The sequence below is a fragment of the Pongo pygmaeus genome, chromosome 11 (genome assembly GCF_028885625.2).
Source record: "Pongo pygmaeus isolate AG05252 chromosome 11, NHGRI_mPonPyg2-v2.0_pri, whole genome shotgun sequence".
Lineage (NCBI taxonomy): Eukaryota > Metazoa > Chordata > Mammalia > Primates > Hominidae > Pongo > Pongo pygmaeus.
Window position 1 is genome coordinate 102,010,448 of NC_072384.2, and position 17,847 is coordinate 102,028,294.

General features: G+C 38.5%; 1 protein-coding gene across 7 annotated transcripts in view; it reads right to left on the reverse strand.

Annotated features, from left to right (window-relative positions):
• ALS2 (alsin Rho guanine nucleotide exchange factor ALS2) overlaps positions 1–17,847 on the reverse strand; it is an 82,911-nt gene that overhangs the window by 26,006 nt on the left and 39,058 nt on the right. For all 7 annotated transcript variants that reach the window (XM_063647798.1, XM_063647799.1, XM_054479135.2 and 4 more), the window contains 9 exons: positions 16,699–16,870; positions 14,076–14,256; positions 11,097–11,162; positions 5,686–5,848; positions 2,450–2,581; positions 1,910–2,038; positions 1,098–1,168; positions 605–671; positions 51–253 (listed from right to left, as the gene is read on the reverse strand). In XM_063647798.1, the coding sequence (XP_063503868.1) occupies positions 51–253; positions 605–671; positions 1,098–1,168; positions 1,910–2,038; positions 2,450–2,581; positions 5,686–5,848; positions 11,097–11,162; positions 14,076–14,256; positions 16,699–16,870 (1,184 nt within the window). The remainder of the gene's footprint in view (positions 1–50; positions 254–604; positions 672–1,097; positions 1,169–1,909; positions 2,039–2,449; positions 2,582–5,685; positions 5,849–11,096; positions 11,163–14,075; positions 14,257–16,698; positions 16,871–17,847) is intronic.

Genomic DNA, 17,847 nt, shown 5'->3' on the forward strand with positions numbered 1-17,847 from the left:
ATCATGTGATGATCATCCTCACCCCAGGCATAAATCTTCAACATTTTCACCTGCCATGAGGCTTCCCTGAAAGCCAGCGTCCATCATAGGTGGCATCTTTCAGGCGAGGATCCTTGTAGAAAGTATATTTGGCACTGCGTGAAATGGGTGGTTCCTGTCTCTGAACACTGCTACCACTTCCATAAGGGGGGAGATCAGACATCCCTCTCAAAGCCTGATCTACAGCTTGGCTTATAGCTCGTAGCCACTTTGTCTAGGAGCAAAAAGTAACGTCAATAAGTTTAAGGCAACAATTCATCGAGCATTGCTTTAAATCCTGCTAGTTTTCTTTGGTGTGAATAAATTATTTGTGTCCTAATGCTTTTCTTATTAATAGAGTAATATTGACTGGCTCTTGTATTTCTCTGCTATATGTTTAAAATTAAGTCACATTAAAAAAAAAAACAACAACAACCAAGAACCTACAGTTTTGGGTTAATGAAGATTTATCAGACAGAACTGTGCATCATTAGTCAAGCAAGAACAATTTATATTTCTTCTTTATTACACAAGAGGCAGAAAGAGCCAGGGCGAAGATTGAACGAAAATACCATAATAGACTAACCTTTTCCTGGGGTGTAGATGAAATGAGAGTGAACTGCTCCTCAGGTGTAGTTATCTTTAAGCCATTCCTAAAACGTTCACAAGGATAAATACCAGTAGGTTTAACAACCTGTCATTACAGTATAAATCCTCAAATATGAAAAACAACCTCTTTATTTCAAGACGAGCAGAAGTCAATTAACGTAAATGCTTGTTTGGTTTTGGGTGCCACCACGGTGGAAAGAACAAAGAATTCTCTGCTCTGTGCTGAAAGATGGGGATGTGTGCAATGAAGATGCCCTTTCATCACCTAATTGTGACTTGCCATGATCTTCACAATAGGCCATTTTATTATCAATAGACTACTTTACTGTCTAATGTGCTAGGAGGTGGGCCTCATTATGCAGAATGGGGAGACTGTCTCCCAAGCCCTCCTGAGCTTTTTTTCACATTTAAGGAAGCAACCTGGGTAACAGACTTGGACGGGGTGGGGTGGGGAGTGGGGACACACTTACACACCACCAGCTTCTTCAGACAGTGGCTCTGCCCACAGCGTGGCCAGAGGGAAAACATGGTGCGTGGAGAACTGAAACAGAGAACACGGAGGCACTTTTATGAAAGCCCATGTAGACCTCGGGGTCTCTGCCCATATCCCCTTCATGTCATTAACCCACACGGGCCCTGCAGTCTCTGCTGCACAACCCCTTGAAATAGTTAAGTCCATGTAGGTACCACCAATTCTGCCACATTGTCCCCATAACACAGCTAACCCAAAGGGCCTTGCCATCTCTGCTGCAGGGCCCTCTTCACATGGCTGAAACTTAAGAAGTTCAAGCTGGAAACTTAAGAAGTTCTCTGAAATCCAGCACATACAGAAATCCATGCTGTAGCTAAATAGCCTCTTTCTTTTTTTTTTTATTATTATTATACTTTAAGTTTTAGGGTACATGCGCACAACATGCAGGTTTGTTACATATGTATACACGTGCCATGTTGGCGTGCTGCACCCATTAACTCATCATTTAACATTAGGTGTATCTCCTAATGCTATCCTTCCCTCCTCCCCCCACCCCACGACAGGCCCCGGTGTGTGATGTTCCCCTTCCTGTGTCCAAGTGTTCTCATTGTTCAGTTCCCACCTATGAGTGAGAACATGCAGTGTTTGGTTTTTTGTCCTTGCGACAGTTTGCTGAGAATGATGGCTAGCCTCTTTTAGTCAACAGTTTCAGTAAAATCACACTAGTTTTGAACATAAACTGATAGTACAGTTAATAAGGATAGGAGTCCACCTTTCAGGGATTCTTGTAAGGTTAGGAATCCAGCCTACCTGGGCATGGACCAGGGCATCATTAAAGAGAATGAACCAATTCACAGAAAACCTCCCAGCATGCTGCAGAGACAGGGCTCGGTTACTACTTTCACACAGCAGTCGACGCTCTGGCTTCCTCAAGGAATCCTGGAATTAAAGACAAATGTAACACTAAGTCAAACAATCAAAATTATTTTAACATGTAAAGAGAAAATAAAACAGACACAAATCACATTTAAGGGAATTTGCTGGTCGTAGCTTAGCTCGGTGTAAAATCTAAATTTATATGGGATCTAAACACTTCACAAAATTAGAGCTCAAAGGAGATTAAAAAGAAGACTAAAACAAACTAAAGAGGTGAGTAAGTCTTCAGAGAGGATTTCTAGAAATGAGAGAAGGTATTTAGAGTACCCATTGGTATGGTCCTTAGACATTTTAGGAAAGGGGTCATTAAAAGGTTATTACCATAAACAAGTGAGGAACAGAGAAAATTTTATCAATTGTTATCGAAATGGTTGCTGTTTGCTAGGGTAACAAATGACAACTGGCATGGCTTACCGTCATTTTTCCGGGGAAGGTCTTCCAGAAGCCCAGTGTGTATTCTGCTTCCTTCCTTTTCCTGCCGAGATGGAGAGCAAGACACTCATAACAAGAACTGGAATCCTGCAGTTTCTGATATTCTGGAGATGCCTACAGGGCAAAAATTAAAGAGAAAAAAAAAAAAAAGAACATAAAACCATTATCCAGAATCTGTAGCCTCAGTCTGCTTTAGACATACAGTATTAAATGTAGGGGAAAATTCAGCCCAAGAGCATAAGTAGCACACTGCAGGAGACTGGGAAAAGGAGACCAGTTTCAGAAAAATTCTACTACATAAAAGTACATATGAAATAGGGGCATAACTCAGGAGAGAGAGAGAAAACCTGGCAGTTAGTGAAGAGAGCAGCAAAGACCCCAGGGTAGGGCAGGAGTTCTCAAATGTTTTGGTCTCGGGATCCCTTTATTTTTCTTATGTGAACTGTATCTATTGATATTTACCATATTAGAACATAAAATTAAGAAATGTTAAAAGCTTTTATTAATTCACTTACAAAAATTTTTTAGTAGTAGGGCGCAGTGGCTCACGCCTGTAATCCCAGCACTTTGGGAGGCCGAGGCGGGCGGATCACAAGGTCAGGAGATCAAGACCATCCTGGCTAACAGGGTGAAACCCCGTATCCACTAAAAAAACACAAAAAATTAGCCAGGTGTGGTGGCGGGCGCCTGTAGTCCCAGCTACTCGGGAGGCTGAGGCAGGAGAATGGTGGGAACCTGGGAGGTGGGGCTTGCAGTGAGCCAAGATGCATCACTGCACTCCAGCCTGGGCAACAGAGTGAGACTCCGTCTCAAAAAAAAAAAAAAAATTTTTGTGAGAAAAGTGGCAATGGTCCACATTTTTTCAAATCTCTTTATTATCTGGCTTTAAAAATGACAGCTGGACTTTTATATCAGCTTTTGCATTTAATCTGTTATATGTTGTTTGGTTAAAACCTATAAAGAAAATGTGCCCTTATAAAGGTATATATCTGGAATAGAGGGAAGCATTTTAATAGCCATTTCAAATAAATGTGGATATTCTCCTTTGATACTATATTAAAACTTGCTATGTGGGAAATTCTTAAAGGGAGCTGCAATGTAGAATCTGAAACCACAGCAATGAGCTTTTTGTACTCTGCGATGTTAAAATCCAGGGGTCTATCGTGCACTTTGAATGGGTCTTTTACCATCTATGACTTTGTACCATCTATGATGGTGGATTGGACGTATGGAAAATATTGGTTGACTGAATTATGCAGATTTTCCAAATGTTGATACCTTTTTTCTACAACATCAAAAATCACAGGATAATAGAACTGCCAATCTCATGAGATAAAGTCCTAAGTATCAGGAAACTGTCAGACTCACAGTGGCAGATCCATCTCTAACATTCTAATTTTCGCTTAAAAGTTGAGATTTTATTATTGGCAACAAATACTATCAGTTGTTCTCTTCGAAATGACAGGTTCATTTACTCATTTCTGAGAAAATATCTGCCAATATCCAAATCTGAAAAATCAGTTTATCTGTCAATTGTCCTTTCAAGTTAAAAAAAAAAAAAAGCAACTCATTTATTTCAAGAGGAGCTCTCAATTCAGCAATCACAATCGTGCTTTTTCTTGAAAAACCACCACACTTCAGCATGCAGCAGAGCTGCTTTACATGAAAAAGCTTTCACAGTTGATTTTGACCCCCTGTGATAAGGATAAGGGCCATTGATATAACATGAGAAGTGAATAATGGAGAGAGAAAGTGTTAGCAAAACACAGAGTAAATAATCCTTCAGAGATGGATAGGGGAAAGAGAACCAATATAGTCAAAGAGGGCTTTATTTTCATGATAAAATGACTTTTGTCCCAGAATGAGGATGGGAGTGGGAGTGTTTCAGGAAGGAAATATAAAGCACATGAAAGCTACATCCAGGCAAACTGAACTCTGACTCTCAACAATTCTAAGCTGATCTGGTGGAAAATCTTTTTATTAATTGAGGCTATATTGAGGTGAAAGCTGTATCTCATTGGGATATTTGATAGGTCAAACCTTCACAGCTAAAGCTAGATCAGTTTAAAGACCTTGTAGGTCTTTTATTTAGTCTGGTTTCACAGTAGGCTCAAATGTAGAAAGCCTACATCAATCAGTTCCTGGGTCACTCTGAGGAGTGAAATCTGTTTAGATCAAGAGACAGACCCAAAGATTAAGAAGATTCTAAACCTATAAGGGGCCAGCGTGGTGGCTCATGCCTGTAATCCCAGCACTTTCGGAGGCCAAGGGAGGCCAATCACTTGAGGTCAGGAGTTCGAGGCCAGCCTGGCCAACATGGTGATAGCCCATCTCTACTAAAAATACAAAAAAAAAAAAAAAAGTAGCCGGTGTTGTGGCACACACCTGTAATGCCAGCTACTCAGGAGGCTGAGGCATGAGAATCACTTGAACCTGGGAGCTGGAGGTTGCAGCGAGCCAAGATTGCGCCACTGCACTCCAGCCCCAGTGACAAAACAAGACTCTGTCTCAAAAACAAACAAACAACAACAACAACAACAAACCTATAAGAGACTTTGGAGTCATTATAATTTCTCTAGAGCCTTTTAGGGTAGAAACAAAATGAAATCATCACACATTTCGATGGGATTTGAAAGGTGAATGTCTCAGGACCGGCTTTAACATACATCTATATCCTAGTGTGGTGCTAACTTCTCAGGATTCCACCTAAGTAGTTTTATGTAAGAGTGGACTAGTTAACATTTGAGAAAATCCTGTAACACTGATTCCTCTCAGCATTTGCTAAGGTAACCTGAACACCTGGCACAAAGTCTAGCATGAATCCAGGCTGGGTAACACCCCTGCCTTACAGGTGTGTGCCATTATACAGAAAGCCAGGGCTTTAAAGACCTCTGTTTAACTCATAGTCAGCATGCATCCAATAAATTTTGACAACTACTGAATGAGTAGCATCTGATACAGTCTCAACTTTAGACAAAGTTTCATAAAATGAATACAGTTTATTCATCTTGATAAGGCCCTAAAAGGAAACTGAATCCACAGAAAACTCAATTTATCTACAGTCATACTTTGTCATTTCCCTGAAGAAAATTAAATTTAATTAGACACATGTAAATATTAAATTACTGGAGTTCCGGATCTTGTGGTGGCATAATCCATGCAAACAACTATGATCCTTGGCTTTCCAAATGTCCAAAGAGGTATACATGGGACCTTACCACTTCAAAACAAGTAGCAAGCTTTAGCAAAACTTTTGCGTAATTATGAAGTCGTCTGATTGGCAAGAAAAACAAAGTATTCAGTATTTCCATCAACTGAGTGTTTTCATCATTCACTTCTGACAAATCTTGCAACAGCTCTTGGTTTTTGTTTAGGAAATCACTAGAGGTAGAGAAAAAAAAATTTAGTTAATCATTTTGGAATTGGTAATACGTATACTAAATAAAAAATGTCACTAGAAAGTACCTCTTTCAGAATGCACATTTTTTAGGTGCCGTGAAAGTAGAAATACAATGAAATATGCCAGATACAATTAAAAGAATTTCCCTATCTATAAGACAGGATTTTTTAAGTATAAAAAGTAGCAAATGGTAGCAATACAAATGGTTAATCACAGACTTGTGCCTATATTCTAGGAAATGTATCACGCATCCAACAATTTAAGGTGAATAATCAGAGACCAGCTGACACCATTACCTGTTAATTTCAAAGCCAAAAGTCGTAGTAATAAATGGCAAGACTAATTGTTCTAGGCAGCTGTGCTAAATAGAAACACTGGAAGAAAAGCAAAGCTCCTTGCTCCAACAGAATTAGTGTGGATATTAAACACTTCTAATTTCTCCTTTTTTACTTCGATTATTGATCACCTAATAAGAGTTTATTACAGGAAAGTAATAAAAAGCTGCAAGAACTAGTATTACAGTTAACAAGAAACAATAAAGATGATTCTATGTGAAGATTTCAATGCTGAGATCTTCAAAAGCATTTCAAACTGAAGCCAAAAATTAGCTAATATTCAGTTTTTAATAAATTCATTGTTAAAATTTTATTCCAAGTTTTAATGCTGATCAATAACACATTAAGGCTTAGCTCACCAAACCAAAATACTTAATGGTAAAGCAGTAAGAGCTGGTGAGCTGGGTGCAGTGGTTCACACCTGTAATCCCAGCACTTTGGGCTGCCAAGGTGGGTGGATAGCCTGAGCCTGGGAGTTTGAGACCAGCCTGAGCAACATAACGAAACCCTGTCTCTGCAAAAAATACAAAAATTAGCCAGGCACGGAAGCGCACACCTGTAGTCCCAGCTGCTCAGGTGGCTGAGGCAGGAGAATCATTTGAGCACAGGAAGTTGAGGCTGCAGTGAGTCGTGGTTGTGCCACTGCACACCAGCCTGGGTGACCAGCCTGTCTCACAAAAAAAAAAAAAAAGATCTTAGATAGAGTGCCCAGATTTTATTTATATTTGGCTGGTGCTAATGTTCCTACTTCTTTCTCCATGTTCTACTGCAGACATCAGCTGAGGACTTATTTAATTTTACACAAGTGTTCTGCTTTGACCTGATCCTGAGAGACGGAGGTAAGATATAGTGAACACAAACTCCCTTGGACCATATTTCTCCTCAATACCCAATACCCAGTCTACAGTAGACCAGAAATGTTCCAACTCTTGTGAACTCCATTACTTTCCAGGACTCACTCATGTCCTTACCTATAATCTTCCCCAAAAGAGGCCAAGCTACACTCCTAAGAAATCTGAACCAGAAACCATCTCTGATCAGCTTATCTTTTCTTGGGAGTTTTTAATCTAATAGGGGCAATATCACTCTTTCCTTATATGGCAAGGTCTGTACTTTTTACTCAGATTTTTAAAATAAAAAAATATTAAAGGTAGAAACAACCTAAGTGTCCATCAGCAGATGAACTGATTAATAAAATGTGGTAATGTGTACATACAAGAGAATATTATTCAGCCATAAAATGGAATGAAATTTTGACGTATGCTACAACATGAATGAACCTTGAAAATACTATGCTTCAAGAAATAAGCCAGACACAGAAGGACAAATAAATACATAATTCGACTCATATAAGATACCTAGAATAGGCAAACTCAAACAGAGAGGAAGTAGAATAGAGGTTACCAGAGCCGGGCAGACAGGGGGAGACTGTATGGGGGGAGTTATTATTTATCATGCACTGAGTTTTTCTCAGAGATAATGAAAAAATAGTGATGGTTATACAACATTGTGAATGTATTTGATGCCCCTAAATTGTACACTTATTAGTGTACAATTAAGATTAAAATGATAAATATGACGTTACATATATTTTATCACATTAAGAAAAAAACTTGCATAATAATCAAACCACCAGGCAAGCCTGATGTGAGCAGCTGAGTGATCAATTAGATGAATGATAAGTGCTTGCGCATCATCATCCAAGATCCACTAACAGCCATGTGGGCAGCCTAGCTGTGCTCTAGATGTTCTCAAACTCTCCTCTGAAAATGAAATCTTTACAGTAATTTTAAATATTGACTTTGTAAATAGAAATTGGAAAAAGATGTCATTGCTGCCTTTAACTATGTAAAACCCAGGCTCTGGGCATGGTGCTGTGCAAAAGGCAAGAGGCTTTCAACTTATGTCATTTCATTTTCCTGCTCTAACAAGGTCAATTCTTCAGTACTGTGAATCTAACTCAGAAATACTAGAGGAAGGTCAACAACAGCAGAATAAGGAACCAGGGTCAGTAACTGCTGTAGCCCTTCAGGAAGCCCAGAAGCTTTCCATTTAAACTGTCACAAGTCTCCATCTATTTTTTGCATCTTCCTGTAATTAAACTTGCTTTTCTTCAAGCATTACTATTTGCAAAAATAACTATTACATTTTCTTTCTGCTCCATTTAATTATTGGTTTGGCTACAGCCCCATTTCCTCCTATTTTCTTTGGCTATGATTCAGCATTTCACCAACATTATAGGTTAACTAAGCTATTTTAGTCATTATAATAAAGATATTTAAAATAATAAATATAAAATCAGTAATTACAAATGTAAACTTGTCAAAACCAGAAGTTCTCAAATGTAAACAACAACAACAACAAACAATAAGTCCATCCATTTGCTGCTTATAAGTAAATATACCAAAACAATGCAGACAGGCTGAAAGTAAAAGAATGGAAAATTGTGGTGTATTAAGATCAAGAATTTTAAAGTTACTACATAAGGTTAAAGACATATTCTTGAAACTGTCATTTAAAAAAAATAAAGGCCAAACCCCTATATTTTGGAAATCAACAAGCATGTGAGTCCAATAATTCATAATGGATTAGAAAAATACTTTAGAAAATATTTAGAACTGAATGACTATAAAAACAAAACATATTAAGACTTGTAAGATTCAGCTAAAGCAACAATTAGAGGGAAATTTATAGCCTTAAATGGCTACATTAGAAAAATTTTAAATTTGAAAAATTAATGAACCAAGTGCTAAACTAGAAGTTGTTAAGAAGTTAACAGGTGAACAAAAAGAAAGTAGAAGGAAATAAAAAGCAGAAATTAATGAAATTTTTTAAAAGGGAAAGAAATGATTCCCTAATTTTTGAAAAAATTAATTTAAAAAGGGGTAAATTGTTAACAAGACTGATCAAGATAAAAAAGATAAAAGGCCCAAATGAATAATTGTGAGAATGAGAAACAGGAGGTACAACTACAGTTATTCTGGTGTAATCGTCTTAAGACTATGCTAGGAACATTATGCCAATAAACTTTAAAACAAGGGTGCAATGAACAATTTTCCAGAGAAATATAAATAACAAAAGCCACAAGGAGAAATAAAGACCTGAACATACCTATTCATTACATCAGTAAAAACTCCCTACAGCAAATGCCCCCATGAAGCCTAGATTATTTTTACAGATGAATTCTACTAAATCTTCGAAGTACAAATAACTCCTACTTCATATGAACTATGAACTTCCAGGAAACAGAAAAGGAGAAAAATCTCCTCCATATCTGTGACTTCCAAATCTGTGGATTCAACAACCTCAGACCAAAAACATTTCATAAAAAAATTATGTTTCTACCACTTTTTTGTCATTAATCCCTAAATGATACCATATAACAACTATTTATATAGCATTTATATTTTATTGGATGTTATAAGTAATCTAGAGATGATTTAACATTTATGAAAGGATGTGCACAGGTTATAGGCAAATACCAAGCCATTTTATATCAGGGACTTGAACATCCTTGAATTTTGGTTTCCTTTGGGAGGTCCTGGACTCAATCCCTCATGGGTATCAAGAGACAACTGTATAAGCAAATTTAATTCAGCAATGTATTAAAAAATTAATACATTAAGATTACTGAATTTTGGAATTTGGAAACTCAAAGATATTTAACATTATAAAAATCAATTCCTCTACAACTTTTAGAAATAGGGGCTTTTTAACCCTATAAATTATATCTACCAAAAACCTAAGGTAATCATTTTTAATGGCAAAATATTAAAAGTATTCCCATTAAAACTAGAAATGAGATGAGAATGTTAGCATTCCTTCTATCAGGATAAAAGATCAAAAGCAAACGTGGAGCTGGGCGTGGTGGCTCATGCCTATAATCCCGGCACTTTTGGAGGCCGAGGTGGGTGAATCACTTGAGGTCAGGAGTTCGAGACCAGCTTGGCCAACATGGTGAAACCCCATCTCTACTAAAAATACAAAAATTAGTTCAGTGTGGTGGTGCACACCTGTAGTCCCAGCTACTTGGGAGGCTGAGGCAGGAGAATTGCTTGAACCCAGAAGGCAGATGTTGCAGTGAGCCAAGATCGCGCCACTGCACTCCAGCCTGGGTGACAGAGCGAGACCCCATCTAAAAAAAAAACAAAAAAAGCATACATGGCAAAACATTAACATCTGCTACATCTGGGTGGTGAGTACATATTTAAAGTATTTTCTATTAAAATACAGAATTTTTGGCCTGGCACAGTGGTGCATGCCTGTAATTCCAGCACTTTGGGAGGTCGAGACAAGAGAACCACTTGAGCCCAGGAGTTCCTAACCAGCCTGGGTAACATAGTGAGACTCTATCTCTTCTATTTTAAAAATAAAAAAAAGTTAAATACAGAATTTTTAAAATCTTGGCTTTGTTGCTGGGTCAACACTTGTTGAGAAACTATCTGTTCAATATTATTGCCTTGTGTAAGGAGCCTTTAAATTATTTACCCAGAAGCTAAGTGCAAATACTTTATATCTGTGCAAACACTTTTTTCTGTGTATCATCACATACTTTATTTGTTCCTCTCCAATGGGAGAGAACATTCCCATTTTTCAGATGAAAAACACTAGGCCTACTGAGGTAAAGAGAGTTGTCCAAAGTCTCAGGGATAGCACAGAAGGACCCAGAACCTGAGCCTATTCATTCAGTGCTTTTTCAATAGCATACTACTTATAATGATAACCAGGGGCTAATAGTACCTGTCCTTTATAAGACTTACTGAAAGTTTATATTTTGATTTGTTTGGTAAAATGATGAAGTCAGAGCTTTCCCTGGGCACTCGAAAACACAGGGCACTATAAAACGTGATCTTTGGCTGACAGAATGATAACTGGAAGGTGTGGGTTTGCTTACATGGCAGGCTTAGCAAGAAGCTGGAATCCTCCCATAACCACGAAATTTGTAATAGATGTGCAATACCTTGAGCAGAAAAGAAAACACATGTACATTAGTTGAAATGTAAATTAGTTCTTCAGTTTCCAAACACATACCTGGAATAGATAATTCTTGATTATTTCACCAATGAATTTCAAAAGTTTTGTGATGTCAACATCTGTGAAGGGCAGGTTGTGTAATAATTACAATAATGGAGGTAAAGGGAGGGGTAGGGGAATTCCAGCTTAGTAAAGATGGTAATACAAGGCTGGTCACATTGGCTCACACCTGTAATCCCAGCACTTTGGGAGGCTAAGGCGGGAGGATCGCTTCAGCCTAGGAGTTTGAGATCAGCCTGGGCAGCATGGGGAAACCCGACTCTACAAAAAATAGAAAAATTAGTCAGGTGTGGTGGCACATGCTTGTAGTCTCAACTACTTGGGAGGCTGAGGTGGGAGGATCCCGTGAGCCTGGGAGGTTGAGGCTGCAATGAGCTGTGATTCCAACATTGCACAGCCTGAGCGACAGGATAAGACTGTCTCCAAAAAAAAAAGATGGTAATATAAAAGGAAATTTTAAAAACACCTAAAGCTATGCAGAAAATGCAGTAATTTACTTGGTATCTACCAAGCAATATCTATTACGTGGTACTTAATTAACACACTTGAGAAAACATAATGAAAATAGTTGAATTTTTGATGAAAATTTTCTCTAATCTTCACTTCAGGTTTCCCAATTAAGAAATGACAGTGAAGGCCGGGGGCGGTGGCTCACTCCTGTAATCTTAGCACTTTGGGAGGCCGAGACGGGTGAATCACCTGAGGTCAGGAGTTCAAGACCAGCCTGGCCAACATGGTGAAACCCTGTTAGCTGGGCGCGGTGGCAGGCGCCTGTAATCCCAGCTACTTGGGAGGCTGAGGCAGGAGAATCGCTTGAAGCTGGGAGGCGGAGGTTGCGGTGAGCCAAGACTGTGCCATTGCACTTCAGCCTGGGCAACAAGAGCGAAACTCCAGCTCAAAAAAAAAAAAAAGAAAAGAAAAAAGAAATGACAGTGAAGGTAAGAAAATATGTTAAAAGTGCTTGAGTCAGTGTTAGAAAATGTTGATTAAATATTGATATGCTGCTAAAGAACAAGTCTAGTTATACTGCTTTGAGCCTTGTACATTTCTTGTACACACCTGGGCTAGCAAATGCAATCAACTGACTTTGAGGAAGAAGAGAAATTCCTACTAAAATTAGCCCACAGTACTATACAATTAAATATGGTTATAATGGTTAATTTTATGTGATGTGTATTTTATCACAATTAAAAATAATTTTGGCCAGGCACACTGGCTCACACTTGCAATCCTAGCACTTTGAGAGGCTGAGGCAGGAGGATAACTTATGTCCAGGAGTTTGAGACCAGCCTGGGCAACATAGTGAGACCCCCATCTCTACAAAAAACAAAAAAAATTAGCTGGATGTGCTGACCTGCACCTGTAGTCCTAGCTTCGTGGGAGGCTGAGGTGGGAGGATCACTTAAGCCTGGGAGGTCAAGGTTGCAGTGAGCTCTAATGGTGCCACTGCACTCCAGGCTTTAATAACTTTAAAATTATTGTAAAAATAATTTTAAAGATTCATACATAAACCCAAATGTTTTACTTGCCCCATCTATAGGAATAAACTGTTATGTTAAAAAAAAGCCCAAAGTATCAAAACAAAAGCATTTTTAAGCATAAGGCCTAAAGTACCAGAGAAGAAAAAGAAGTGAAATAGAGGTATTATGAGATGAATTCAAGTCAAAAAAGGAAAATTATACCAGTAAAAGCTGGAATCACAGAAACAACAAAATCTAGTTTTAAAAAAGAAACTAGTATCAAGTTCTATTATTTTTATTTTTCATTTCTGAAAGATGATGAGTTAAAAGACTCAAACCAGGGTATTTCCTCTTAGACAACAGCTTCAAATATTTTCAATTTTGCTTAGAGTTAAAATAGCATCCAACTATCTGTACATATTACATAGGTTGGAAAGGAAATACACTAAGATGATAAACAGTGGTTAGTTCTGGTGGTAGGATTATGGGTGATTTTTGATTATCTTTATTTGTGCAGTTTTCAATAATAAACACATGTTATTTATGTTATAAATAATCAAAACAAAACACCAACAAAACCTGAACTCCCTGAGGGCTGGTGCTTTTCGCAGGCCCCATGCTGTGCTGCTGAGGGCTTGGAGCTCCCTGCAAACACCTGGCTCCACTGAGTGGGCACTCAGTGTTTGCTGGATGGTTGAGGTGTGAATGAATAGAGAACAAAACCTATACATACTTCAGATCAAAGCATAACCTAACATACATTAAAATAACACTTAAATTATGCCTCACATCATCATATCAAAGTACAAGTTAAGAAAAAGTGAGAAACATTTTAAGTTACATTTTCAAGTATGCTTGGGATATTTTGCTTGAAAAATATGCAAAGAACCTTGAATAACTATTCTAGGTTTTATTAAGGGAAAACATCTGCATGTTAAAAATAGTTGGGTCTTTTAAAACTTCCATTTATACAAAAGTAAAAAGCAGACATCAGAACAGCTCCATATTTACAATCAGCAGTTGGTCTTAAAATAATTTGTTTAGTTACTAATTCCTTCAAGTTTTAGTACAATTTAGTTAAGTAAACAAAATTGTTTTCTAAAGAACCAGACTTATAGTACATTTTATGTAAATTATGCTATCACTCTGCTAGAATATAGAAGAAAACATAATTCATTATTTTTAAACTTTTTTTTCACTTAGAGAAGACTAAATTTTAGCAATCCAGAACTATAGTTGGCTTAAGATTAAAATACTGCTTTGCAATTTCTATTACCTTATATCACTCTCCCTAATCTAGTCTCTTCTGATTAAGGAGCTGTTCTCCTTGGCAGTATAACCCTGCAGAGATTGAACATGACACGGGACTGGATACTTGCTCTGTATAACTATCCAAGAAGAGACTTGAATGCTTCAGGATGACCAAACTCCTGGCTTCCTTTACCCCATGAAGGAAGCTGCTCAGTGAGGCTCCATGCTGACCAATGAGGTAACACAGCTTGCTGAATCGGCTAGCCACCTCCTGCAACAGCTGGACTGTAGTTGTAGTGCCCAAATTTTCTATAACAAAATAATGATGATGATGACAACAAACTGAAAACCAATCACTTTATTATGATCATATGATTATGATTATGAATTCCTCTAAGACTACTTAACCTGTTGCCATGTGCTCTCAACTAAGGAACCCAAATGGTTACAGTATTAAAGCAACCTCAAAGATCACAGTATCCAGTCCTTTGAGGAACTTGTTAAAAACACATTCACAGGAACCTTATAGATTCCAGGATGGCTTTTTCTGTTAAAAAAGACTCTCCAGGTGATTTTAAAGATGAGCCAAATTTGAGAACCACTGAGCTAATGCAACTCTCTGGTCATTTTGAAGATAAATAATCTGAAGCCAAGAGAAGGGAAGTCAATTATCTAATTTAAGCCACTGATTAGTGACAGTCAGGAATTAAACTCACTTGGGGAGTTATATCTTTGTCAACATTTTCAGCTTTTTTGTTCTGACTTCTGCTCTACTTGCCTCTTTGAAAAGCCCAACCCTTCAGTGCAGAGAAGGCAATCCAAACATTGGACTGCCAAGGATGCTCTGAATTTCAGAGAGGGCACCAGGATATTATTTGCTTTTTGCCTGTCTAAAGTTCCTCATTTCTAGGACTTCTTTCCAAGCAATTAGGAAAGTAGACTGGGAAGATCAACAAAGAAATCAGCAACCAGGACAGGAAACAGGCAGATTTAACCTTCCTTTCAGAGCAATCCAGGAAGCTTCCAGCTTAGATTGCTTCCTTTCCCTTGGCAAAGTCCTGGAGTGTTCAGCCTACCTGGAGGAGGGGAATTTATAGAACAGAGACTCCACAACACTTAAAAGGCAGAAGGTAATAAAAACAAAAACACAAATGCAGACAGTCCTCAGCTTACAAAGGGATTCTATTCACAAAGACTGTAAATTAGTTGTCTGAAAAGATGTTTTTCCACTAGAAACAATGGGCAGGCCGGGAACGGTGGCTCATGCCTGTAATCCCAGCACTTTGGGAGGCCGAGGCAGGCAGATCACTTAAGGCCAGGAGTTCAAGACCAGCCTGGGAAACAGGGCAAAACCTTGTCTCTACTAAAAATACAAAAATTAGCAGGCGTGGTGGTGCACACCTGTAGTCCCAGCTACTCAGGTGGCTGAGGCACGAGAATCACTTGAACCCAGGAGGTGAAGGTTGCAGTGAGCCGAGACTGTGCCACTACACTCCAGCCTGGGTGACAGAGCAAGACTCTCCTCAAAAAAAAAAAAAAAAAAAAAAAAAAAAAAAAAGAAACAATAGGCTGACCTGCAGAAGACAATGTCCTCAACATGGCAAAACTGATGTACTAGAGAATTAGCCTGAATTCTGGGTCAACACAGTGGGGCAAGGAGTGCAGGGAGAGAAAGAGAAAGAAAACTTCCTCTCTGTTTTCTGACTGTAGGGCCAAACCCAGAAAAAAAATTTGAAATAGGAAAAGTTTATCTGCAACAACAGTTCCCTCAACTTCCATTCTGCATTCCTTTCTATTCTCCCAGAGACCTCCAAGTACCCAGTATATCTGGACAGTGGCATCCCATCTAGTACTACTGTAACCCATTCCCTCTGTATTACCCCCTCACTTCCAACCTCTTTGTAGTTGGGCATAGCTAAGAAAAAGAATCAGATTTAATCAACTCATGCTGAGGGATAAGATCTTTTTTCGCCTCCGAGATGGAATCTTGCTCTATCACCCAGGCTGGACTGCAGTGATACGATCTCAGCTCACTGCAACCTCTGCCTCCCAGGTTCAAGCAATTCTCCTGCCTCAGCCTCCCGAGTAGCTGGAATTACAGGCGCCCACCTGGCTAATTTTTGTATTTTTAGTAGAGATGGGGTTTCACCATGTTGGCCAGGCTGGTCTCGAACTCCTGACCTCATGATCTGCCCTCCTCGGCCTCCCAGAGTGCTGGGATTACAGGCATGAGCCACCAAGCCCAGCCGGATAAGATTTTTAACACTCTTATAGTTATCCACAATTTTAAGAGACTACTTGTAAATCCAAATAAATCTCTACTTGATATAATTCTAAGAACTATAATGAGGAAAATAAAAAATTCAGATAGTATACTGGAAGATCTCTTAGGACCAGCAGGGGGAGAAGTGTTGTTTGGAAGTCTAACTTTATGTAGGGTCAACTTTCCCAAAGTTGTTTTTGTTCCTCTGCCATGAATATCCTAAAAGTTCCATTTTCTACTTCTGCAAGCCGCAGGAGCTCTGGGAGTGGTAGGACAGGGCAGGGGCAGTGAGGCTATTGACAAATTGGAAACAGTTTGTAAATTGTTGACTACCTGTGTACACACACACACACACACACACACACACACAAAGACAGTGGATAGAAAGAAGTAAACCATAAACTAACAGGTTTTCATTATTTGTGATATAGGAAGAAGAGATAAAGACCTGATGGTTTAATGGTGGGAGAGAGGGGGTTGCAACTTACCTAAACTGAGAAGAGGCCTGAGAATCTGAGATTTGATATCACTTAGTTTTGAATAGAATCGTCTTTCTGTAGTAGCTAACTCATGGAGACTGGCAATATACCCCATAATGTTTTTATCCACCAAGGCTAGATAACTATCTTTTCCTGCTGTCACTCTGCTTATATATCCAAGCTGAAACAGAAGAAAATAAAAGGATTAAATATAACATATAATTATGTTAGTAATTTGGTATACTGAAGCTGGCTTATATCAGCTGACAAGAGCTAACTGTTAAAATATTCAGAAAATTTGCAAGCAAGTAATTAAACCATTGGCAGCTTGAAAATTGGCCATAGTGAAAATCTGCAAGCACCACAGAGTAGGATTTTTTTTTTGGGGGGTCGTGAGGGGTTGCTTCTTTTTTTTAGAGCTGGTTCATCAGTACATCATTGTCATATATGCATATCTGGATCTATACATACCTATATATACCTACTTTCAATTATCTCCAAGATACCTTTCATTTCACATTAAAAGTGTTTGGAAACAGACCCCCTGGATATATAAAGATCCAAATGATAGGGATACATGTCTCAGGACCCCTTTCCGAGTAAAATAAGATTAATGAGACCAGGGAGGATCTCTATGCTATATATTAAAATATCTAGAATCTAAGAATTAACCCGCCTTTTGTACAATGAAAAGAGATTTTCTTAAAACAGGACTTTTTTTGTCATTTACCCAATATACCACTGTATAAAAAACATTCCATGTCTTTATTCACGTATCCCATTAAATCAGGCAGGCAAGCTACAGACCCAATGCACTATTAACATCCCATGGTAACCAAAGACACACATGAGAGCTTCATTCCTTTCATCAGCCTATTTGATCGTTTATCTAGACTGTGAAATCATTCATGGGGAATGTAAAGCCAGGACCGGCAACTACAGACACATCTTGGCCAATGTTGCCTTTAATCTTTAAATATTTTTTTCTTTTGGTAGAGACGGGGTCTTGCTATGTTGCCCAGGCTGGTCTTGAACTGGCCTCAAGTGATCCTCCAGTCTTGGCCTCCCAAAGTTCTGGGATTATAGGGATGAACCATTGTACTTGGCCCCAATGTTACCTTTAGCAAGAAAGATCTTGTCCCCACACATTCATAACTT